This window comes from Stenella coeruleoalba (assembly GCF_951394435.1).
Source record: "Stenella coeruleoalba genome assembly, chromosome: 9".
In the NCBI taxonomy this organism is placed as follows: domain Eukaryota; kingdom Metazoa; phylum Chordata; class Mammalia; order Artiodactyla; family Delphinidae; genus Stenella; species Stenella coeruleoalba.
Window position 1 is genome coordinate 89,935,406 of NC_137155.1, and position 26,324 is coordinate 89,961,729.

Below are 26,324 nucleotides of genomic sequence, written 5' to 3' on the forward strand. Positions count from 1 at the left end.
ACAGCAGACACTGCTGCTTGACCATTCAACGTCCATCTTGCCCTCCCTCCTCACAATCAGACATGCCAATCTTGTTCAAGGTAACAAGGTATCCAGCTAAAACACCTTCCTGGTTTCTCCTCAGTGAGGGGTGGCCAGCGAAACCTAAGAGGAATTCTGCTGGGGACCTCAGAGCAAGCCTTGGCTTTTCAAGTCCAGGTATCCCCCTCTTCTGCTTTGCCCTCCCACTTTCTCCCTACCGGGGAGGCCGATGTTATACCTGAGGTAAAGTAGTCATCTTGCAGTCGTGAGGTAATGCCCAAGAAGATAAAGGTCTACCTGCTAAAGACGGCAGAATGAAAAGATGGGACAATCCTGGGTCCCACTGGCACTGTTCAACCACTATGCCAGTCCTAGATGGCCTCGATCTAGACTTCTTGGTTCATAAGTAGGCCCCCTTACATGTTTCAATTACTGTATTTTAAAGCCAAGTGACATATACGCTTGCAATCTTGAAACTTTTGTTTCTGGTTTGCTTTTGTTTTCTAAATTGGGCACAGGCAGTGGTTTCTCAAAAGGGCAATAAGAAAAAAAAAAATCTACCTACCAGGATATTTTTCTTTTGGTTGGAAAATACCAAAGAACAAACTTCTCCATGAAAATCATCTGTATTTCATGAAAAACCAATGAAGGGCTAACCAGTCTCCCAAATTGCCTGCTGTTTTGCAAATATGCAGCTGCATAGAGAAGAACCGTCAGGTTACTCATTCAAACTTGTTAGCCTCTACAGCTAAGGATTTTTCTCTCTTTGGCATTCACCCCATTATCAGCAATGGGTTTTTTGGTGTGTTTGTTTACAATAAAAATTATAACTTCCAGAGGGGATGAAGATTTGGACACAGGTTTCTAACATCTCCCTCTCAAAGTCCTACTGAAACTGCCAAAATAATAACAAGGCGTTATGGATGTGAGTCCATTCACATGCCAGAACCCCTATGGACCTTCTGTTAGAATGCTAGCTGGCCCACACAAAAGGCAGCCAGAGAAAACCAACTTAGAATTCTGCTTCCCAAGCAAGCAGACTGAGGGGAGGTTGCCTTGCTGAACTCTCCTTACATCAACTACTTTGGAAGGTCCGTTCAGGCCCTGGGTCAGAAGGAGAGCCTGTGGCTTTAACGCGTTTGCTGCAGCTTACCAACAGCACTCAAAGTTGCACTGCTGGGGAGGTCCAGGGGCCAGGCGGTGCCGTAGCAGATGGAGAGCCCTTTAGCACTACCCCCTGATGCTGTGGGCAGGGCCCCCAGGGGCTGTTCCACATCACGCTTACCATTCCTTCCCACTCTCTTCCTATTAATGAATTCTTAAGCTTATCACAGTCAGACCCAGAAACGCTATTTATATTAAAAAAGCAATGTAAATCATCTCAGTCACAGATGGTTGTTTCAGGTGATGGCAGGAATAGGGAATGGGCCGGCCCCTACATGCCTTGCCTCTTGTGACTTGAAGAATGTTAACACCTGCCACCAATCCCCACCCCCCTCAAAACCTACAAAGAATTTCAGTTCTGCAGAAGCAGGTGCTTGAAAAATCGAAGTGTGAACTCAGTCATGCAAATCAATACCAGGCCTTGAGCCTAAAAAGGTTCAGGTAGGAACTGAAAAAACTTTTCGGGTTTTTTCCCCCCCTAAATGTCATCACAATTAGGCCACATTAGGGTGAAGGTGGCCAAAAGGTACCAACTTCCAGCTATAAGATAAGTAAGTCCTGGGGATGTAATGTACAACATAGTGACTATAGTTAACAATACTGTATTGTGTATTGGAAAGTCTCTAAGACAGTAGATCTTAAAAGTTCTCATCACAAGGAAAAAAAATTGTAACTCTGTGAGATGATGAATGTTAACTAAATTCACTGTGGTGATCATTTTGCAATATATACATATATAAAGTCGTGTTGTATATCTGAAACTCACATGTTATATGTCAATTATATCTCAGTAAAACTAGAGAAATAAACAAGCAAAATAACTAGGTCACATTAGAGAAGCTTTATTCTATTTACTAATTTTTTTCCTTCAGTTTAGAATTCAGCAAGCATTTCTTCCTATGCCTCCTTGAAATTACTGGAATAGAAAACTGGAGGGCAGGAACCTACTATCTCCTAAGCAGAGGCCATGTACCCAACATAGAGACAGACACTTCACTTACATCATGTCACTCATCCTCTATCACGGCCTTGTGAAACAACCTCAGAAAGGTACCCAGAGTAGGGAGTGCCAGAACCAGGTCATAAGCCCAGAATCACTCACTCATCCATTCACTTGGCAAACATTTCATTGGCTCCCTATGATGTGCTCATCACTGTTCTGGTGAGCTTCCCAACAAGTATGCCTATGGAATGCCCTGAGTGGAGGCTAGAGCCCACAGAGCACTTGGGCTGTGATCAGCCTCATTCACTATTTCAATGCCCCGGGCAGATATCATCATTTTCTCTTAGTGCCATGTTGAGAGAGCTGGGAAGCACTGAATAAATAATTTGTTGGTGGTGAGAAGGGCTATGAAGTCAGTGCTGACTCCAAAATCCCTGTTTTTTCTACCAACCCTCTGCCCCAGCGGTTGAGTGATCAGCAGACAACAGGATATTCAGAATCCACAGCAGAAATAGGAAGAGTAGGAATCAGAAAGCTGAAAACTCATCATGTTCAATCCACTGAACCATCCATCTCTCAGCTGGGCCAAGCTTAATTGCAGTTTCCTCCTATAAGTCTGTATTTAAGTCAAAAGGAAACACTAGGTTCCTTTGATTTAAAACCACCTCATGTATACAATGGAGAAAAGACAGCCTCTTCAATAGGTGGTGCTGGGAACTGGACAGCCACATGTAAAAGAATGAAATTAGAACACTCCCTAACACCATACACAAAAATAAACTCAAAATGGATTAAAGACCTAAATGTAAGGCCAGACACTATAAAACTCTTAGAGGAAAACATAGGCAGAACACTCTACGGCATAAATCACAGCAAGATCCTTTTTGACTCACCTCCTAGAGAAATGGAAATAAAAACAAAAATAAACAAATGGGAACTAATGAAACTTAAAAGCTTTTGCACAGCAAAGGAAACCATAAACAAGACGAAAAGACAACCGTGAGAATGGGAGAAAATATTTGCAAATGAAGCAACTGACAAAGGATTAATCTCCAAAATTTACAAGCAGCTCATGCAGCTCAATAACAAAAAAACAAACAACCCAATCCAAAAATGGGCAGAAGACCTAAATAGACATTTCTCCAAAGATATACAGATTGCCAACAAACACATGAAAGAATGCTCAACATCACTAATCATTAGAGAAATGCAAATCAAAACTACAACAAGGTATCACCTCACACCAGTCAGAATGGCCATCATCAAAAAATCTACAAACAATAAATGCTGGAGAGGGTGTGGAGAAAAGGGAACCCTCTTGCACTGTTGGTGGGAATGTAAATTGATACAGCCACTATGGAGAACAGTATGGAGGGTCCTTAAAAAACTAAAAATAGGACTACCATATGACCCAGCAATCCCACTACTGGGCATGTACCCTGAGAAAACCATAATTCAAAAAGAGTCATGTACCAAAATGTTCATTGCAGCTCTATTTACAATAGCCCGGAGATGGAAACAACCTAAGTGTCCATCATCGGATGAATGGATAAAGAAGATGTGGCACATATATACAATGGACTATTGCTCAGCCATAAAAAGAAACGAAATTGAGTTATTTGTAGTGAGGTGGATGGACTTAGAGTCTGTCATACTGAGTGAAGTAAGTCAGAAAGAGATAAACAAATACTACATGCTAACACATATATATGGAATCTAAAAAAAATGGTTCTGAAGAACCTAGGGGCAGGACAGGAATAAAGACGCAGACGTAGAGAATGGACTTGAGGACACAGGGAGGGGGAAGGGTAAGCTGGGACGAAGTGAGAGAGTGGCATGGACATAGATACACTACCAAATGTAAAACAGATAGCTAGCGGGAAGCAGCCGCATAGCACAGGGAGATCAACTCCGTGCTTTGTGACCACCTAGAGGGTTGAGGTAGGGAGGGTGGGAGGGAGACGCAAGACGGAGGACATATGGGGATCTATGTATATGTATAGCTGATTCACTTTGTTATAAAGCAGAAACTAATACACCATTGTAAAGCAACTATACTCCAATTAAGATGTTAAAAAAAACAAAATAAAATAAAATAAAACCACCTCATGTTCCTAATATGTAAACACAGCTGAAACACCAAATGGTTTTTTGGCTGCTACTTCTCTGCCTCCCTTTCTCATCAAACACAAAAATGTATGTGTATGTTAAGATTGCCAGGGTCACTGGGCACCTTCAGTTAGAGCACGATGCCCTGGAACACAAGGGGGTCAGGTTAGTCTCCATCTAGGTTTGGTCTTGACCTCCTCGGCCTCCCCAACCCACAGCCCAGGCCTTCCAGCTGCTCCCAAATGTAGGTCATGGGCTGCAGGAGAGTCCTGGAAAGAAAACTTGCAAATCCAGAGCAGAACCAGAAAAACAACTCCTGGCAGTGCCTCAGAAATGAATACTATCTCAGGGTAGGAAGTTCAAAGTCATAGCTACAAAGATCGGCTTCAGGTTCTGTGATTACGAAACAATACAGTATGTCCCCCACTCAATCCCACCCTCCTTTCCAAAGGACAACGTCCAGTTCCTAAGCCATTTGTAAATGGAAGCAGGCAGAGGTTGGGGCGGGGGCGCATGGAGGGCCAGCCTATACACACACACATGTGTTTGAGGCTCTTGTGGACCAACCTGGCTTCTTGCTGGATTACAAAAGGGAGCTTGGCTGTGACTAATTTCAAAACACAAAGTTAAAGTCAAAAGCTGCCACAGGTAACCCCAGCTTATGAATCCACGTTCCAAAAGTTTGCAACGGCAGGATGCTGATGGTGGGGTAGGCTGTGCGTGGTGGGCGGACGGCAGGGAATGTATGGAGACTCCGTACATTCTGCTCAGTTTTGCCGGGAATCTAAAGCTGTTCTAAAAAATTAAGGCTAAAAGATAAAAATAAAATAAAATAAATAAATAAAATAAAAAATTAAGGCTATTTTTAAAAAATTGGTAACACAAGTGCTTCAAACTCACAAGACATATAGTTATTGAAATAACATGATTGAAAGTAATCGGTTCCCCCTCCTACACTGTTGGTGGGAATGTAAGTTGGTGCAGCCACTATGCAAAACAGTGTGGAGAATCCTCAGAAAACTAAACAGAATTACCATATGATCCAGCAATCCTACTCCTGGGCATATACTCAGACAAAACTATAATTCAAAAAGATACATGCATCCCTATATTCACAGCAGCACTATTCACTATTCACATTTAGGAAACAACCTAAATGTCCATCAACAGATGAATGGATAAAGAAGATGTAGTACATAGATACAATGGAATACTACTCTGCCATAAAAAAGAACAGGGTAATGCCATTTGCAGCAACATGGATGCAACTAGAGATTATCATACTACGTGAAGTAAGTCAGAAAGAGAAAGACAAATACCAAATACGATATCACTTACATGTGGAATCTAAAATACGACACAAATGAACCTATCTATGAGACAGAAACAGACTCACAGAGGTAGAAAATAGACTTGCGGTGGCCAAGGGGGAGTGGGTGGAGGAGGGAAGGCCTGGGAGTTGGGGATTAGCAGATGTAGACTATGTTATACAGGATGGGTAAACAACAAGGTCCTACCTTTATAGCACAAGGAACTATATTCAATATCCTATGATAAACCATAAAGGAAAAGAATATATATATTAAAAAAAAGTAATCAGTTCCCAGTCAGCCAAGAGACCAACTTAACCCATACTGTAGCTGAACTGTGCTGGGTGAATTCTCAACTCGGTGTCACCTCACAGGAGTCTGTTCTGCTCTGGGCTGAGAAGGGCTGCCCGCTTCTCCCTGTGCAGTCAGTTGGAAAGCAGAGTTCTCCTTATTCTCCACCCCCTTGTTTCCTGGGCCCAACTTCAGTCCTGGGGTCAGAGTTCTCCTCCCATTCTTGTTCCTCATCTCCCCAGGAGGGTTGAGGGCCATGAAAGCAACATCCTGGATACAGGGAAACAGAGAGCAAAGGTAGAATCGAGCCCCATAATTCAGCGGGCACGGGGAGGACTGGAGGGTGCCCTCCAGAGTCCCCTCTCTAGGTCCTGAAACCCAGGCACTGCTTGGAGCTGCACATTTTCTTCGAAGAGACATCATTTACTCTAGTGTTGCTTCCACTGGAAAGCCCTCAGGCTCATATTCTTATTACAAAACCATTTGTCCTCACCTGCCCCTATTATTATGTCATTAAAAATGGGGTCAATTTGGTTTTTTTCTATTTTCCTAACATGTGAATACCGTTGATGTCTCCGTGATCAAACTTATCTTTGGCAACCACTGGGTCCACTTGATACTTTCTCAGTGGGAAGTTAGCAGAAATATAGAAAGGAAAAGGCTCAAGACTTCTAGGCATCTGCTAAATCCCAACTGTCTTATACAGATTTAATGAATCCAGAGACCCTCCTTTTGCATGCCCCAAAGCCTGAGACTCCTAAATGACACATGCACAAAGGGACCCAGGCACAAACTACTCCTCGCTCACGAGAAGGACATCAGGAATAGGTGGATTCAGCGTGGAGAGAAGAATGAAGAAAGGACCTTCATAACACTGCACGGGCACGGGGACAGTCTCCAAGGCCAATTTTGAGGACTGATTTTACAAAAACAAAAGGAAAGAAAGAGGCACTATTGTACATATTATCTACCATGCATATTTACTCCCAGCACCTGCCCTTCTGCAGTTTCTGCTCTTGCCTGGAAACAAGGCCTGCACTCCCTGGGCACAAAGCCAGAGAGCATGCCCACAGGTCCAGACCCTCGGGGGACCTCTGCGGCTCCAGGACACGGTCCCGCCCTGAGCTAACACCACACAGTGCTTGGCAGGCAGCTGAAGAGCATACTCAGCCCTTCTTTATCTTGACCACTCCATAGCAACCCTCCCCTCTTTGGATCCTGGATTTTCCTGGATTTTCTCCACTTTCTCTGCTGATTCCTTCTGAGTTCCATCTGCAGATTTCTCTTCTCCTGCTAACGCCTCAAGTGTCCCCAGGGCTTCATTCTCAGCTTTGCTCTCACACTCCTCACTCTCCCCCGGACCTCGCTGGACTATCTTATTAGGACTATTGGCTTCACTTCTCCCCCATGAGATTCATAACACCCAAATCTACATCTCCAGACCCTTCTCCAGAACTCCAGACCCATGTTTCCAAATGCCTTTCAGGTACCTCTCCTGAATGCGCCATGAACACATCAGAATCACCATGTCCCAAACTGAGCTCATTATCTTCCCCAGCAAACTCATCTTCCTGCACGAAGGGCAGCACCGTCAGCTCAGTGTGCCGCATCAGAAACCATGACGCGTCCCTTATCCCTTGCACGCCCCACTGCCACCAAGTCTTCACCTCCAGCCCCTAACCCCTTCTTGTATTCATGTTCTGCTCCCTGTCAGGTTCAAGGCCCTCATGGTGCCTTGTTCTACTTCATGGACGAAATAGCCAGCCAGCAGATCACCTTGCTGCCATTAATTCTCCCCTCCAATCCATACTTCATAAACACTAGGGTTTCCTTTCCAAAATACACTTCTCTCCCTGTCTCTTTTTTATTAAAAGTCTTAAAAGCTTCCCACACTACTGCCCACAAAAGAATATCCAAATGGTTAACAAAGCATGCAAACCTTGTATGATCTTATCATATCTCCCAACACTCCCCACAGAGCATCCTACTCGAAACTACATAAAACCACTTGGGATTCCCAGAATCAACTATGACATGTTATACATTCCTACTCTGTATCTGCTGTTCCCACGGCCTGGAGAACTCCTATTTATACTTCAGGACCCAATGCAAATATCACCTCTTCAGTGAGAGGCTCTCCAACTCTTCATCTCCTTCAGATCTCTTGTTCCACCCTCTGTGTACCAGAAATACTTTGAACGCAGCTTTAAAGCAAAATGTACACCAGATATTTAATGACTTGTGATTTAATGACTTCTTTACATATCTCCCTTCCCACTCTGCTGGGAGAACCACAAGGTCAAGAATGTATATCCTCCTGCCTAGAACATGCACAGGTTTAGAAAAGCAGTTCATTAAGTTCCTCAAATTGGAGGAAGGACCAGTGATGAGAGATATTTCCCCAGGATGTACAGACAGGAAGCAAGGGGAAGGAAGGAGTTAATGGCTGAATCTTTCAAATGCTATGACTGGTAACCTTGGATTTAAATGTCTGTTTGACACAATTGGCTAGTGAGAAAGCATTTTCATCACACATCCTTGTTTCCTCCAAGTTTCCTAAAAAAATCACCCTATCAGTTTGAATCCTGTAGGCTTTCTCAGCCAAAAGGAATTTCCCTTTAAACAAAAACTATTCAGACATTTCCAAGATATGAAATGTTAAAAAACCAAGATTTTCCACTCAGACGACTGAAAACTGTTTGTAGATTTTTTTTCCCCAGACTCCTCTAATTTGCCAAGAAGTCTGAAGAGGGGTGTGTGTGTGTGTGTGTGGTGTGTGTGTGTGTGTGTGTGTGTGTGTGTGTGTGTGATGTTAAAAAAAAATGTCTCCTACCTCTCAGAAAACAGAGGCTACAAAATGCAAAACTATACCCACCAACTGAGTGCCCAAAGGAAAGAGGTAATCAACTGACCTTTGTTGTTGTTGTTTTAAATCACCCATTTTTTAAAGATCAGAGACTTTCAAGGGTGACAGCATGATACTCAGCACAGAACTTTGGAGTTAAAAGGAACCTCTGGGACCATAATACAAATGTAGCATTTTACAGCAGGATAAACTGAGATGGAGGATGTGAAGTAACTTGTACTACGAGTTTTGCCAAAGAAAAACTCTCTTCCAAGATACTTCTAACAAGAAGCAGGCATACAACTTTGAGTGGCTCAGTGTCACCCGTCTCAATTCTTTAAAAGCTCTTCAGTAATGTCAATAAAGTTTAGATAAATAAATTATACCAGAATAGAGCAATTCAAGGGCAGGCAATTCAACATCAGGCAACTGTAACTGAGCTCGACAGCAGCTATACACACCAGAAAGATCAATGGTACAAGATCTAAGAACTTATACCTGACTTTTGCACTGACCTTCCACTCAGTCCTAGAAAAAAATTAGATACACCACCGCAGAGCACCAAAAAAGTGCTTCCCAAGCTGAAGAATAAGTATGAACCCAGTCAAAACACAGCCTGCATCTGATGAGTGACACTGACTCAAGAAACAGCTGTGTCCCAGCAATGACTCATGAGCCTCTCTTGGGTTTACACTGCAGGAGAGCTGAGTCACAAAACATCCCCTGAGATAACAGGGGTGCGGTGATAAGGGGGATCAAAATGTTCTCAGCTCTTCTCAAAGTAATGCATCAGGAAGATTCAAAGGTTACCCAGCCAGAGTCACTCTACAGCTCATGAGGGCCCAGAAGATCTTGGGTCATATTCCAAAGATCTCCCAGTTTCCATCCACAGACAACTAACAGATGTAAAGATCTGAGAACCAGCTGTATTGAAGTTGATGGAGGAGCCCAGGAGAGTGTACAGGGAGAACACAAGACCAAGTACCAAACGCTCACGTTTAACAGGTGGTAATGCAGCCAGTAAAGGAGGAAAATCTAAGCCTCCCAGGGTATCATGGGAGCCAAAGCAAGAGCGAGTTACGAGATGAACGTGTGGTCGGTCAGTATTGCCAAATGTTCCCGTGAAGCCTTGCAAGCTAAGGATGGAGAGAAGACTAGTGGATGGGGCAGTTAGAGAGAAGCTGGAGAACCTTCAGGCAGCAGTAGGAACCAGAACAAACAGGAGGCAGAAGTAAAAACTGAGGAAATGGGGGCTTCCCTGGTGGCGCAGTGGTTGAGAGTCCGCCTGCCGATGCAGGGGACACGGGTTCGTGCCCCGGTCCGGGAGGATCCCACATGCCACGGAGCGGCTGGGCCCGTGAGCCATGGCCGCTGAGCCTGCGCGTCCGGAGCCTGTGCTCCGCAACGGAAGAGGCCACAACAGTGAGAGGCCCGCGTACCGCAAAAAGAAAAAAAAAAAAAGAAAAAAACTGAGGAAACGGAGGCCGTAGCTATTGACTACTTGCCTGAGAAAACCTGGCAGTAAACAAGAGAGAAAAAACAAGCGGAGCAAGGAGGGGCAACAGCATCTGGCAAACATGTGTTCAAGGCAGAGACCTGTGTTTACAGCACAAGGCAGAAGCTGCGGAGGAGAGGAAATGAAGATGCCCGAGAGAGAATAATTACAGGTCCCTTGTGCTTCCTGAATGATATCAGACTCCTGAGGTGGGGATACCTCTTCCCCAGAAAGAAGACATTTGACTTAGGGGAGAGGGTGAAAAAGTGTGTACACTATGGGCTAGGCAGTGACATGTGAAGAAACTGAGACCCAAAGAGGAGAGGTTATTTGCCCAAGGTCACCAGAGAACCAGTGGCCCTGGATTCCAAATCTGCCTGGCTCGAAGGCACACCCTTTCCACAATGCTGCCTTCAACTCTACTCTAGCGGAAACTGGGACTATGATAGAATCATCCTCCCTCCCATGTGGGTCTCAAAACTAAACAAGAAAAGTTATTGACATCAAACTACTCAAGTCACTTTCATATTAAATTTTCAGACTTGCGGAGGCATTTACAAGCATCCAGAGTTTTAAAAAAAATACATTAACGAAAGAGACCAAGGCCACTGAGCTTATTCATTCTCCAAGACTGCCTTACTCTACATAATTGTGCATCGAGCAAGTATTACATATCTCTGAGCATCCTGTGCTCGGGAGTGTAGAAAAGACAGTCATGTCCCCCGCCTTCAAGAAGCTTGTGTTCCAGCTGAGGTCTCTTTTTTGCTCGAGGTCTCAGATTCTCCATAGATAAAAGGGGCCATCACCTCCTATGTGCCTTGTGGGTAACCTAGACAATTCCATTCAGGGAAAAAATGAGGTCACTTGGAAGAGCCGGAGAGCATGTGGTGAGCAGGGAGAAGGGGGAATAGACTCAAGGTTGACACCAATGGTGAATCTCACCATTTCATTTCAGGCTTGACTCTACTGAGTCAGGGAATGTAAACACTATGCCCTCATTCATAAAATCACTGACAAGCAATTCAGACACTCTGCAGCCCTAGACCCTCAGTCCTACCAATCTCCCAGCCAAAGCCTAAGGCCGTTTGCCCCAAGACAGTCCACAGACAGGTCAGAGCCCTGCAGGGCTGAGGCCGGCAGTTCAAACCGCAAACAGGCACACTCTGACCTTATCAGTGTTTGAATAGCCATATGCAACTGGAAAAACAGCTTCTTTGAAAAATGGCATTCAGCTCTCTGCCTGCGGAGATGAGGCTGTGTGGACCTCGAACAGAAAAAGTCATTCTCGTCTTGCACCGTGATCATGATTACAGGCTCAGCTAGTTACCTCCAGCCCTGATATTTGACCCTGACGCAGAGAGTTCAGATAATATAGTTGATTTTACATTTCCTCATTCATGAGTTGGGACACAGCAGTACCCCCTCCATGATAGCCTTTGCATGCATTGCAGAGATATTCCATGCTTAAATGTTTTAAATTTTCCATTTGCTAGCCCACCTTTGTGAGAAAAACAGCCATTAGCTAAATGAACACAACTTTTAGTGAAGGAAAGGTCTGCCAACTCAGACTATTTGACTAATGATCATTACACATGGTCATGCTGGTTGAGGCTCCAAGAGCTCCTCCATTCCCACATGACTAATCTAAGCCAATCAGGTAAATCCCTTTCCAGCCATTGGTTCAGAAATGATGATGTGATCCCATCCTTGACAATAAAGCTCGAAGAGAAATCAGCTGGTAGGCATCTAAAAAAAGTTTCTTCCATCTTAAAAAAGAACAGAGGGAAGACACAACCTCTCTTCTCCCTTTGGATATTGTCATTTTTACTTGAACACCTGAAACTCATATGGATATGAGCTGCCTTCTGGTTGCCTCCAACTTGAAGATGAATCCTGCCTATGGATGGATGGAATCTAGGTCCATGATGAACTGAGTAGCTGCTGAATCAGCCAAACATGTAGCTATACTTTTAGGCATCTTGCAACGTGACAGAATAATTCACTTATTGTGTAAGCAATGTGAATCAGTTTTCAGTTACTCGCAGCGGCAAGCATTGTCATTTAATTCAATTATTAATCTAGATCCAGTGCCTCATTTCTCCTGCCAGAGCGACTTCACATCAGAGCTCAATAGGATATTATCACTCAGGGATCACTCAAGAAAGAGGGCAAGTACAAAACTCAGTACTGCCCTCTCATCTTTCAGAACTGTGCCCAAGCCCACCTTCCCCCAACCCATGTTAACACAATGAGAACAATTTCAGAGACAATAATCTAATTGAATCAAAGATTTTTCACCAAAACAATGAAAATTCTTTAGATCATAAGCTAAATCAGCAACATATATGCAAGGCCGCCTTATGAATAGGGGCCACATGCAGAGGGGTAGTGAGAGCTCCCCCCAGCTCCCCAAATACTCCTCCCCTACTACCTGGCTATTGCCTACAGTTCTCCATTTAGAGATTCAAGAAATTATTGTTAAATATAAACGCCCATTTAGGGGTCATATGTTTAGCTTTACTAATATTGAAATTTTTAGTGTAAGCTTAAAAATCTTTCCTGAGAACAAAATTAAAGAGGAGGAGTTGGAAAGAGAACACCATTACAGTGAGCAACTTGGGGTCCAAGAAGCGAGGGGAACATGAAAGGAGTGAAGGTGAAGAAAGGTGAAGTAGGGCCTTGAAGACAAATTATACTGACTTCACAATTCTGTCTCCTACTGGGACTCATTACCTTTATTCAATTGGTGGAGGTCAGGTGACCAGAAGTAATGATTTCTCAAGCCACAAGGACCCAGGGTCCCACTCAGAATCTGGCCAGAGGCCAACAATAGGAGGCGAACATCAAACCAAAAGCTCCCATATCCCAAGGGGGCCCTATCAAGTCTCTGGGCCGCCGAGAGGAAGGGGAAACCACCAGCCTCTCAGACCAGCCATCCACCTTCCGGCAATCACGATGGATGTGGAAGCCAGATGGCCTTCACATCCGCTCACCAGGCAGGTGGAACCGACCCTTAACACCCCACCCTCTGGGCTCAGTCATTTCATTTTAAGAACCAATTGGATATAAAATTTAAGCGCATAACCACTAATAATTCTACAAAGAACTGGATTTACATGAGTTTAGTATTTAAAAGAAGCAGAACTAAATTAGGAGGTTGGAATTAACTGATATACACTACTATATATAAAATAGATAACCAACAAGGACCTTCTTATAGCACAGGAAGCTATACTTAACATTTTGCAATAACCTATAAGGGAAAAGAATCGGAAAAAGAAAAAATATATATATATATAAATGAATCACTGTGCTGTACACCTGAAACTAACATAATATTGTAAATCAACTATACCTCAATAAAATAAAATGAAATACCAAGCAGAAGCTCTGTCATTATCTTTGCAAAGAAAAGGTATCCTATTGTATACCTTAAAAAAAATAATCATTGCAAAAATTGATAAAATCCCCCTTTTCCAGATTGCTAAACTGAGCTACAAGAAAATTACCAAGAGCACGAAGTTTATCATACACAAACCCACTGTTAATCCTCCATCCTCAAAGCCCTTTCCTAGCAAGCACTCCTGCTTCCTCTATTCATTACCCAAGGCCTCCACCAACGCTGGTGGTATTGAGTGAGCACCAGAAACCTCTCTCTCCCCGAGGAAATGCAGGCTAAAATTACCTCTAGTCCAGTTTTATGTGGTGCCTTTAAGTTGTCATCTTTCATTTCCTAAATATTTTCAGGAGGTAAAAGTTTGAACAGTACGAAAGGGATAGTGTGTAAGTAACTCCCTCTCCCTCCTTCCCTCTCTTGACCTCTAGTCCCTCAAGTCCCCTTACCAGAAAAACATCAGCCATCTGTTTCTTGAGCATCCGCCCAGATATAGTCAGTGCATGTAATAATATACATAGATAAGATTTATAGACTGTTTTGCTCCTTAAATTGCAAAATCCCACAGTAAATTCCCAGAAATGTAATTTGCACAGAATCTTACAGGAAACACAACATGAATGTTAGAAACATCCAGCATCCTGGAAGGTTTAGGGGAAGGGACAAGGCTTCTTGCAATGATCTGAAACCATAATATATACACTCCTCATTTTTATATCTGCCATCTTTTCTGAAACCAGTTTTAGCTTGTATCCACTCTAGAAGCAATAGCTTTCCTAAATGTACTACTCACTGATTTAAAATTATATCTCATCATCTGTATGGGAACTATTTTTTCAGCTTCAGGAGGAAGCCCAAAGCTCTAATAATTCAGGATCTAATGAGCAAGTCCAGATTCGCTCTGTGTGGTTCATTATTTTATAGACTTTGAAACGGTCTCCTCTAAGCCTCTGTCCTTGTGGACCCAGAAGTTTTCTTCAGAACTAACCAAATGAGAAAAACACTGCTCCTGATGGCTCACAGAAGCCGCCTCGGAGACGTGACAATCCCAGCCTCGGGCAACTTCTATATTTTTAAAATCAGGTAGGTGACAGTTTTGCTAACACAGGGCATTAGCAATCATGCGTGTGGTAGCTAAATTCCTATTTAGAGCAAAGAGAGTGATCATGCTAGGAAGGGTTGGTGGCCCCACTGCCACCTCAGTTAAATATTAGCTACCCTCAGACTCAGCAATTTCTGGCTCCCCATCCTCTGACTCAGTTCCTTTTAAGTCTGGATCCTCCATTCATACAGCATAGTGGGCAAGAGCTTGGGCTTTGGAGGCAGGTAGACTTGAGTTTAAATGACCTTTTACCAAGTCACTTAAACTCATTAAGGCTCAGTTTTCTTATCTGTAAAATGACTCCTTCACTGGGTCATTGAGATATCCTCTTTTTTTTTTTTTTGGCTGTGCCCTGCAGCATGAGGGATCTTAGTTCCCTGACCAGGGATTGAACCTGTGCCCCCTGCAGTGGAAGCTCGGAGTCTTAACCACTGAACCGCCAGGGAAGTCCCACTGATACATCATTTTTGTAAAGCACTAAGTACAATGCCTTTCATGAGGACCAGCTGCATAATCTATGGGACCTGCTACAAAATGCAAACGTGTGGGCCCTTGTTCAAAAATTATTGAGGATCTCACAATGGTGACAGCAGAGCATCAAAGTGTGGGGCCCTGTGGGACTGCACAGGTGGCAGGCCCATGAAGCCAGCCCTCCCTTTCAGATAATAAATATACAATAGATGGTAGCTATACTATCTTACCAATTTCCCAGCTTACATGTGTACCTTACCCTCCCTGCAGGCTCTCCACTCCCTATGTCATGCCTAATCCACTCAACTTGGAAAGTTTCACTGGGCCATTACACAAACAGGCACTCTGCCTCAGAAGTAACCTGCATTTTTCCAAGAAAAAAACTGACAAAAATGGGGGGATCTAAAACAGAAGGTGATGTTACCATAAGCTCATGCCAGACACACTCCCACCTTAGAGCCTTTGCTGTGGCTTTTCATCCTGCTGAGATAACATTCTCCCCTACTTCAGGCCTAGAGTGTAAGCTTCTCAAGGTCAAGAATTTTGAGGTTTTTTTGGTTCACTGATGTATCCCAACTGCTTAGAACAGTGTTTCGCACATAGAAGCTCTTCAATAACCATTCATTGAAAGAACAAATAAATCGTGAGTGAATGCATCATCAGGCCATCCTTTTTCCACTTGGAGGTCAGGTCATTTCTCATTATGGACAAATGGCAATAATAACCAGCTCTGCAACTGGATACCCAAGAGAGTTCAAGAAACAGATGGGAAAGTTATCTATCTTCAAATCTCTGCCAAACTCCCCTTAGTTTAGAAGGAATATAACCCAGTTGTCTGTGCTACCAAATCCAATACGTCTTTCAACACTAATTCATATACTCAGTTTGTGGGCCACGGCTTGCAGCAATGACGAGTGGCATTTTATGTGAGTGAGCTGCCCAGAAGAGAAACACGTCCCTAAGTGGCCTACATAAAAGTAATTTAAAAAAAAATCAAATTAGAAGAAAAATAATCACCCATCACTGCTTCATTACAATGACATAGAAAAATTAAGCCCTTGCTACCAAAAGGAAGGTAAGGTCTCTACCCCTGCAACTGTGCATAAAGATGTCAGTTAGAGCCAGTCCAAGCTGTCCTGCCTGAAGTTAATGTCACAGTCACGGGTAGCATCTCAAACCCTGGAATAAGATCTCAGAAATGCAAGTCATGAGGCCTGGAGAAAGGGAATGTGGATGCTGTGCATAATTCATCCCACCAGCTGAAAGACAACCCAGAGCATTACAGCTGCGGGATGAGACACTCTCACAGTACTCGTGAGAACAAAAGAGAAGAGCTGCCCCTCGCAAATGGTTAAAATGTGGCCTATGTCAGGAGAAACATCTGGAGATACTATGAGAAGATATTTGACGTTCTCTGAGCTCTGTCCTGGCGACAGGAAGCACATCTGGGCCCCCAATCCAAAGGCAGCCCACGTAGTGTCCTCGGGACAGACTCAGTGAGCAAAGCCCAGAAGATCACACCACACATCTGGCTTTTGACCCGGCATGAACTTCCACTACCTCTCTGCCCTGCACTCGGCATGTTTTCAACAAGCCATTCTCAGCCACCACAAATGCCTTGGTGGGAATCACAGGGAGGCCCTCATCCCTTTTCCCAAAATAACGTCAGCCAGAGGCAAAGGCCAAAGGGGTGGAGCCTGCAGGCCATTTTGCAAAAGTTTCAAATATCCTGGCACTGACTCCATTAAAAGAATCATGAAGGGGAAATAGCCAAGCCTCTCATTTTCTCATTAGTGTCTCTCTCTATACAAACTCTGCATTTGTAAAAAAGAAACAAAGAGATCTCACAATAAAGTCATACTATCAGTGCTGGCTGTTGGAAACAAAATTTCATTTTGCAAATTTAATACCAAAAACTTGAAATTGAAAACTTTATAAGAAATGTGTGTGCTCTGTGACAGTTTAATGCCCAAAGGGATCTCTGAGGCATAAGACTGAGCAAGGAACTGGTGAGCTGTCCCACCTTCTCCAAAGCCTTTCTGAAATATGCATTGCCTCAGATTTTCCATTCTCCTTTGCTGATCTTTCCTCTGAAGAAGGAGGAAGCAGATTTCTTGGCTGGACAGTTAAAGGAGCCAAATAAAGTAGTCTTCCTCCTAATATGAAGGGGCTTTTTTTCAAAACACACACACACACACACACACACACACACACACACACACACACACAGGTACACTTCCTAAAATTCAAATAAGATAGTAAAGGAAGAGAAAGAATATGACAGCGAAGGAAAGAAAATGCTACTTTATTTTGCCCAGTTTTTAAAAAATCTTCCCACAACAATTAGTAGCAAACTAAACAGAGGCAGATTATCAAAACATCTACGCCTTCTCCTGCTTTACAGCGCAATAGGAAATGATATAGCATATGTGAAAAGCCCTCGGGGAAAAGAGTATAAGTTGCTGAAGGAATACAAAGCGTCGTTACTATTATCAAAAGTTTAAAAGAGACAGCGGCCCACCTTCACTGTTCAGCTAGAAAAACCACACCTCTCCCCAGATCTCTCCATTCCGGGCATGCTCTTCCCAAATGCTTCCTTCCCAGTTCCCTGTCCCAAGCTGTTCCTTTCATGACACTTCCCCCTCTCAAGCCGCCCCTTCGCCGCCCCGCCAAGTCCTCACCGTGTGATACATGAGAGCCTCGGTTTCTCCGGGCTCTGACAGCTCGCTCAGCTTGCGGTCCCACTGCAGGACGCTCTGCTCCCCGCTCTCCAGCACCTCCATGGTGGTCCGAGGCGCGCTGGGCCGAGGATGCTGAGGGCAGGAGGGGAGCGGGTAGGGCGGCCTCGGAGGGCGAGATCCGCCTCTGCGTGAGTGTGTGTGCGTGTGTGTGCGTATGCGTGTAGCTTATGCACTTAGAAAGGAAAACGTTCGCTCCTCTGCCTGAGAGAGAATTGCCAAGGGCTCCGGTTCAGCGTCCTCGGAGACCTGAGAATTCCCAGAGGAGACAGACTGTCTAGAGATCAGACCGAAGGCTGAGGAGAATAGAGCAGGGTGTGTATCCAAAATAAAGGCAGGAGATCAGTACTCATCCCAAGAAAAGCCCTTCTCAATAAGCTCACTTTCCACTACTGCTCCAGACACAAACTTTGAGATTCCCCAGGGCTCCTCAGCTCTGCTCCAGGACACAGCTATGTCTCCTCCTCCCTCCAGGGCGGGGACCAATCGGATGCTCACTTCTCCCGCCCTACCCAATCAGAAGTCTTTCTCTCCGTCCAGAGGCAGGGGCAGCGAGAAGTCTCCGCCCAAGCTTTGGAATGTGGGCGGGCAGCGCCTTTGACGTCATCGGGGAGCTACTCCGGTTTTACTACCGCCGGCAGCCGAGGTCTGCGGCAGCAGACAAACGGAGTGCTTGAGCCCAGGAGTGATGGACTGGGGGTGCAACCAATGAGGAAGGAGCGCCTGGGAGGGACAGCCAATCAAATAGCGACAAGAATACATTTTATAAGAGGGAGGGTGCGCTCAGTCGCCTGAGAATCCAGAGAAATTAGCGCGCGCGTCTAGAGGAAGAGAGTGCTGCTGGGAGCGCCGATTTACGTACTGTCCTAAATATTTTCAAGTAGTTTAGCTCATTTGAGTCTTTCAGGATTTTTAAAAAATAAGTCACATATTACACACAAATATATTTATATTAGCACATATCTGGCAAATTGTAATTGCTTGTGCTTCAGGTTTTTCTCCTGCTTTCTGTTAGACTCTTCTCCTGACGTGTTTTTTATGGGCTCTCCTTATTCTATTTTTTTCTTTTATTTACCCAACAGACATTGTCGAAAAGAGCCAACGGCTTCCTTTTCCAGGTCATAGAGATTTTACCTCAGTGGAAGAGTCAGACAATAAACAGGTAAAGAAAGAAACGTATAATGTCAGAAACTGGTAACTGCTGTAAAGAAAAATCAGAGAAAGGTAAGAGGATGGGGCAGATAGATGCTATTTTAGATAGCCATCAGGGTAGGTGACGTTTGGGAACAGACCTGAATGAAATGAGGTTTGGGGAGAAGCTGGTGTCTTACAGACAGCCAAGGAGACAGGTGTGGCTGCGGATTGAGGTGCCAGGGAGTGAGTGAGGGGAGAGGTGGCCTGAGAGATGGGCAGGGGACAGACCACCAGGCCTGCCTATATTGGGAAAGAGATAGCCTCTTCTAAATTATTTTTCCTCAACTTGTGATTTTTTTTCCTCCTTTCAGACTCCTTTTTTTTAAATTAATTTTTATTGGAGTATAGTTGCTTTACAGTATTGTGTCAGACTCCTTTTAAGGAAACAAAGTGCTTGCATATATAGTTTGCTCATTTTAAATGTAAGGGAGTCTTTGCCAGTTGTCTCTAGAAGTTTCTTACAGTGGCACATTCCGGTATGGAGGTGTTACTTTGTTCCCTTCGCAAGTATTTTTTTGGTGGATAGGGTCAGTCCAATTTTGTCTTAGAACTCTATGGTGTCTTTAAGTGGTAGTTTATTATAGAAACTGTTCCATTTGTCTGGTCCTATCTCCTGGGTCGTTGGAGAATATTTTAATGCGTAAGTAGAAATTCTAGTTTATGGGCCCCGTACCTTCCTTGTAAAATAGTTTTCTCATTTTTCTCTTAGTCCTTGGTTTTTATTTTCCAGTCTGCTACCTCCTTCACCACATCCTTTTCATAGATCACCTTTTCAATTTTTAGCAACTTTTTCCATTTTTCTTAGCATAAGACTCAGCATGAGCAAGTGAGGTAAGAAACATGTACACCCTCCTTCAACTGGAATACAAGCATGTATCTGTCAAACATTTCTGCCTTAGGCAACGTCAGTCCCTGGTTTTGCCCCATGTGGTTGGCAGTTTCTAAGATGGCTCCGATGATCCTGCTTCCTGGTGTTCACACCCTCTGAAACTGCCTCCCCTTGAGCATAGGCTGGACCCGGGGCCTTCCTTCTAGCAAAGAGAATGTGGCAAAAGTGATGGAATGTCAAAAAATATTCTGGCTCCTGTCTGGCTCGTTCTCTCCTCCTCTCGTTTGCTTGCTCTGATCTGTGAGCTGCCCTATGGAGAGGCCCACATAGCAAGGAACTGAGGAAGGTGTCCAACTAACAACCAGCAAGGAACTGAGTCCCTCAATCCGATAACGCAGGAGCAACTGGACCCTGTTAATATAACCACTTGAGTGACTGTGGAAGCAGATCCTCCCCGAGTTGAGCCTTGAGATGACTGCAGCCTTGCGAGAGACCCAGAGTCAGAGGACTCAGCTATGCGATGCCCAGATTCCTGACCCGCACAAACTAAAGGTAAGAAGTTTATATTGTTTTAAGCCACTGACTTTTTCCTTCATAAAATCAGTAACATAGTACTTGGTTTCCTAAATGCTTGGTTAAATTTATCTGTATTGCCATAGTAATAGAGTAATGTCACAATTCCTACATGGTTTTTCAGCCTCCTTTGTTGCATGTATGCTTCTCCCATTCAAGGTATGAAGACTTCTCACCAGCACATTTCTTGTTCTATATCTTGAGTCTAGAGTTTGTCCCTTCCCCTAACATAATTAGGACTTAACAATTTAGCTGACTTTTTTTCCAGCTTCTCTGGCATCCCTTAAAAAGTAGCAGCACTCAGGAATTCCCTGGCAGTCCAGTGGTTAATACTCGACAGTTTCACTGTGGTGGCCCAGGTTCAGTCCCTGGTGGGGGAACCAAGATCCTGCAAACTGCACAGCGCCACCAAAAAAACAAAACAAAGTAGCAGTGCTTGCTCCCCTGTCTGGTTTTGGGTTTGGTTTTGTTTGGTTTTTTTGAGCTATAATTGACATATCACACTTATTAGTTTCAGGTGTACAACATAATGATTCGATATTTATATATATTGTGAAATGATCACCACAATGTCTAGTTATAGCCACCATGCTGTATATTATAGCCCCAGGACTTATGTATATGTATTTTATAACTGGAAGATTGCCTTTTGACTCCCTTCACCCATTTTGCCCATCCCCAACCCCTGCCTGGGAATCACCAGTCTCTTTGTATCCATGAGTTTGCTTGTATGTTTGTTTAGACTCCACCCAAGTGAGATTATACAGTATTTGTCTTTCTTTGTCTGGCTTATTTCAGTTACCATAATGCCCTCAAGGTCCATCCATGCTGTTGCAAATGCCAGGATTTCCTTCTTTTTTTTTTTTTTTTTTTTTTTTTTTGCGGTACGCGGGCCTCTCACTGTTGTGGCCTCTTCCGTTGCAGAGCACAGGCTCCGGACGCGCAGGCTCAGCGGCCATGGCTCATGGGCCCAGCCGCTCCACGGCATGTGGGATCTTCCCGGACCAGGGCACGAACCCGTGTCCCCTGCATCGGCAGGCGGACTCTCAACCACTGCGCCACCAGGGAAGCCCCAGGATTTCCTTCTTTTTAATGGCTGAATAACATTCCAGTTTATACATATACCACATTTTCTTTATCCATTCATCCACTGATGGATGAATGTGTCTTGGCTATTATAAATAATGCTTCAAGGAACGTGGGGGTCAGGATATCTTTTTGAGTTAGTGTTTTTTTTTTCCGTTGGTTAAACAGCCAGAAGTGGAATTGCTGGATCATAGGATAACTGTATTTTTAAGTTTTTGAGGAACTCCATACTGATTTCCAGAGTGGCTGCACCAATTTACATTCGCACCAACAGTGTACAAGGTTTCCCTTTTCTCCACATCCATGCCATCTCTTGTTTTTTCTTGTCATTTAACAGCTATCCTAACAAGTGTGAGGTGATATCTCCTTGTGGTTTTGATTTGCGTTTCCCTGATGACTAGTGATGTTGAGCACCTTTTCATATTCCTGTTGGCCATCTGTATATCTTCTTTTTCTTTTTTTAAGTTATTTATTTATTTATTTGGCTGCATTGGGTCTTCGTTGCTATACACGGGCTTTCTCTAGTTGTGGCGAGCGGGGGCTACTTGGTGTGCAGGCTTCTCATTGCGGTGGCTTCTCTTGTTGCGGAGCACGGGCTCTAGGTGCATGGTCTTCAGTAGTTGTGGCATGCAGGCTCAGTAGTTGTGACGCATGGGCTTAGTTGCTCCACGGCATATGGGATCTTCCCGGACCAGTACTCAAACCCATGTCCCCTGCGTTGGCAGGCGGTTTCTTAACCACTGCACCACCAGGAAAGTCCCTTTATATCTTCTTTAGAAAAATGTCTATTCAGATCCTCTGTCCATTTTTTAATCAGATTTTTGTGTGGTTTTTTGCTATTTAGTTATACAAATCTTTTATTTTTTGGATATTAAACCCTTATCAGGTATGTGACTTGCATATATTTTTTCCCATTTAATAGGTTGCCTTTTCATTTTGCAGTTGGTTTCCTTTGCTGCACAAAAGACTTTTGGTTTGATGTAGTCTCAATTTTTAATTTTTGCTTTTGTTCCCTTTGCTTGGTGACAAATCCAAAAAAAATCATTACCAAGGCAAATGTCAAGGATCTTACCACCCATGTTTTCTTCTAGGAGTTTTAGGACTTCAGGTCTTATGTTCAAGTCTTTAATACATTTTGAGTTAATTTTTGTGTATTATGTAAGATAGTGGTCCAGTGTCACTCTTCTGCATGTGACTGTTCAGTTTTCCCAACATCGTTTGTTGAAGAGACTGTCCTTTTTTCATTGTATATTCTCAGATCCTTTGTCATAAATTAATTGAACAGGTATGCATGGGTTTATTTCTGGGCTTTTATTCTGTTACATTGATCTGTGTGTCTGTTTTTATGCCAGTACAATAATTTTTTGATTATTATAGCTTTGTAATGTAGTTTGGAATTGGGAAGCATGATGCCTTCAACTTTGGTCTTCTTTCTCAAGATTGCTTTGGCTATTTGGGGTCTTTTCTGGTTCCATACAAATTTTAGAATTGTTTGCTCTACTTCTGTGAAAAATGCCATTGGAATTTTGGTAGTGACAGCATTGAAACTGTAGATCACTATGGGTAGTATGGACATTTAACAACATTAATTCTTCCAATACATAAATGGAATATCTTTCCATTTATTTGTGTCTTATTCAGTTTCTTTCATGAGTGTCATACAGTTTTCCATGTGCAGGTCTTCCACCTCCTTGGTTAAGTTTATTCCAAGGTATTTTATTCTTTTTCATGCAATTGTAAGTGAAATTATTTTCTTAATGTATCTTTCTGATAGTTCATTATTAGTGTATGGAAATGCAGCATATTTTTACAATTGATTTTTGTATCCTGCCACTTTACTGAATTTGTTTTTTAGTTCTTAGAGTTTTTTGCTGGAATCTTTAGGGTTTGCTACATATAATATCATGTCATCTGCAAACAGTGACAGTTTCCTTCTTCCTATCTGGATGCCTTCTATTTCTTTTTCATGTACCTGTTGCTCTGACTAGGACTTCAATATTATTTTGAACAAAAGTGGTGAGGGTGGGAATACCTGTCTTGTTCCCAATCTTAGAGGAAAAGCTTTCAGATTTTCACCATTGAGTATGATGTTAGCTGTTGGCTTCTCATATATGGCCTTCATTATGTTGAGGTACATTTCCTCTATACTCACTTCTGAGATTTTTATCATAAATGAATGTTGAATTTTGTGAGATGCTTTTTCTGCACCTTTTGAGATGATCGTGTGATTTTTGTCCTTTATTTTGTTAATGTAATATATCACATTGATTGATTTGTGGATATTGAATCATCCTTGCATCCCTAGAATAAACCCCACTTGATCATGGTATATGATCCTTTTAATGTATTGTTGAATTTGGTCTGCTAGTATCTTATTGAGGATTTTTGCATCTGTGTTCATTAGTGATATTGGTCTGTCTTTTTCTTTTCTTGTGGTGTCCTTGTCTGGGTTTCATATCAGAATAGTGCTGGCTTGGTAAAATGAGTTTGGAAGTATTCTCTTTTCTTTTATGTTTTGGAAAAGTTTGAGAAAGATTGGTATTAATTCTTCTTTATATGTGTGGTAGAATTCAGCAGTGAAACCATCTGGTCCTTGACTTTTGTTTGTTGGGAGGATTTAATCAAAATCAACTGATTCAGGGCTTCCCTGGTGGCGCAGTGGTTGAGAGTCTGCCTGCCGATGCAGGGGACATGGGTTCGTGCCCTGGTCCGGGAAGATCCCACATGCCGCGGAGCGGCTGGGCCCATGAGCCATGGCCGCTGAGCCTGCGTGTCTGGAGCCTGTGCTCCGCAATGGGAGAGGCCACAACAGTGAGAGGCCCGCGTACCGCAAAAAAAAAAAAAAAAAAAAAATCAACTGATTCAATCTCCTTATTAGTAATCAGTCTTTTCAGATTTTCTTTCTTCCTGATTTAGTCTTGGTAGGTTTATGTTTCTAGGAATTTATCTATTCCTTCTAGGTTGTCCAATTTGTTGGTGTATGTTCATAGTAGTCTCTTAAGAGCTTTTGTATTTCGGGACTTCCCTGGTGGTCCAATGGGTTAGACTCCACACTCCCAATGCAGGGGGCCCAGGTTTGGTCACTGGTTGGGCGGGGAACTAGATCCCACATGCCTGACGCAACTAAGAGTCTGCATGCCACAACTAAGAAATGCACATGCCACAACTAGGAAATCCACGTGCTGCAACTAAGAAGCCCACATGCCTCAACTATGAGCCCGCATGCCGCAACTAAAAGATCCTGCATGCCACAACGAATATCCCATGTGCCACAACTGAGACCCCGTGCAGCCAAAATAAATAAATAAATTTTTTTTAAAAAAGATCTTTTGTATTTCTGCATTTACTTTAGTGTTCTCTCCTTTTTTTTCTTGGTGGGTCTAACTAAAGATTTGTCAACTTTGTTTATCGTTTCAAAAAACCAGATCTTAGTTTCACTGATCTTTTCTATTGTCTTTGAATTTCTGTTTGTTTGTATATGCTGTGATCTTGGTTATTTTCTTCCTTCTACTAACTTTGGGCTTCATTTTTTCTCCTTTTTTAAATTCCTTGAGGTTGTTTAGTTGATATATTTCTTGTTTCTTAATGTAGGCATTTATCACTGTGTTTTTGCTGCATCCCATAAGTTTTAGTATGTTGTATTTCCATTGTCCTTTGTCTCAAGGTATTTTTGATTTTTCTTTTGATTTCCTGTTTGACCCATTAGTCGTTCGGTAGCATGTTGTTTAATCCCCACATACATTTGAATTTTCTAATTTGCTTCTTGTAACTGATCTCTAGTTTCATACCACTGTGGTTAGAAAAGATGCTTGATAATGATTTCAATCTTCTTAAATGTATTAAGACTTGTTTTGTGGCCTAACATGATCCATCCTGTACACTTGAAAAGAATGAGTATTCTGTTGCTTTTGGATGGAATGGTGTGTGTGTGTGTGTGTATACATATATATAAGTTGATGTGGTCTAACCTGTCATTTAAGGCCTTATTGATTTTCTTTCTGGATGACCTATCCATTGATGAGAGTGGGGTATTAAAAGTGCCTACTACTATTGTATTGCTGTCTATTTCTCCCTTTAGATGTGTTAATATTTACTTTATATATTTAGGTGCTTCTATTTTGGGTGCATAAATATTTACAAATGTTATATTCTCTTGTTGGATTGACCCCTTCATCACTATATAATGACCTTCTTTGTCTCTTATTACCGTCTTTCTCTTAAAGTCTATTTTGTCTGATATAAGTATAGCTATCCCAGCTTTCTTTTGGTTTCCATTTGTATGAAATATTTTTCCATTTGTTCACTTTCAGTCTGTGTGTGTTCTTATATCTGAAGTGAGTATCTTATAGGGAACATATAAATGTGTCTTGTCTTTTTATCTATTCAGCCACTCTGTCTTTTGATAGGAAAATTTAGTCCATTTACATTTAAAGGAATTATCGATAGGTATGTAATTGTTGCCATTTTGTAAATTGTTTTCTAGCTGGTTTATAATTCCTCGGTTCCTCTTCTTCTCTTGGTCTCTTCCTTTGTGATTTAGTGATTTGCTATAATGGTAATTCTTGATATCTTTCTTTTTATATTTTGTGTATCTAGTATAGGTTTTTGCTGTGTGGTCACCATGAGGCTTACAGAAAACAACTTGTATTTATCATAATCTATTTTAAGTTGATAATAACTTAAGTTTGAATGCAGTCTAAAGCTCTCCCTTTTATCCCCCATTTTGTTTTTGATGTCACAATTTACATCTTTCTATCTT

General features: G+C 42.7%; 2 protein-coding genes across 5 annotated transcripts in view; one reads left to right on the forward strand and one right to left on the reverse strand.

The window, feature by feature from the left end:
• The window catches only part of CREB3L2 (cAMP responsive element binding protein 3 like 2), a 120,862-nt gene extending 102,512 nt beyond the window's left edge, over positions 1-18,350 (reverse strand). Inside the window, exon 1 of the mRNA XM_079930958.1 lies at positions 17,827-18,350. Within this exon, the coding sequence (XP_079787084.1) occupies positions 17,827-17,928 (102 nt within the window). The 5' untranslated portion in view covers positions 17,929-18,350. The remainder of the gene's footprint in view (positions 1-17,826) is intronic.
• A 337-nt stretch (positions 18,351-18,687) lies between these two features.
• Positions 18,688-26,324, forward strand: part of AKR1D1 (aldo-keto reductase family 1 member D1) — a 78,836-nt gene continuing 71,199 nt past the window's right edge. The window contains exons 1-3 of one of the 4 annotated variants that reach the window (XM_079932326.1): positions 18,688-18,741; positions 18,966-19,107; positions 20,305-20,458. The gene's annotated coding sequence lies outside the window, so the exon portion shown is untranslated. Of the gene's footprint in view, positions 18,742-18,889; positions 20,459-26,324 lie in introns of those variants that run through there. The other 3 variants (XM_079932325.1, XM_079932324.1, XM_079932327.1) reach the window with 3 other exon arrangements.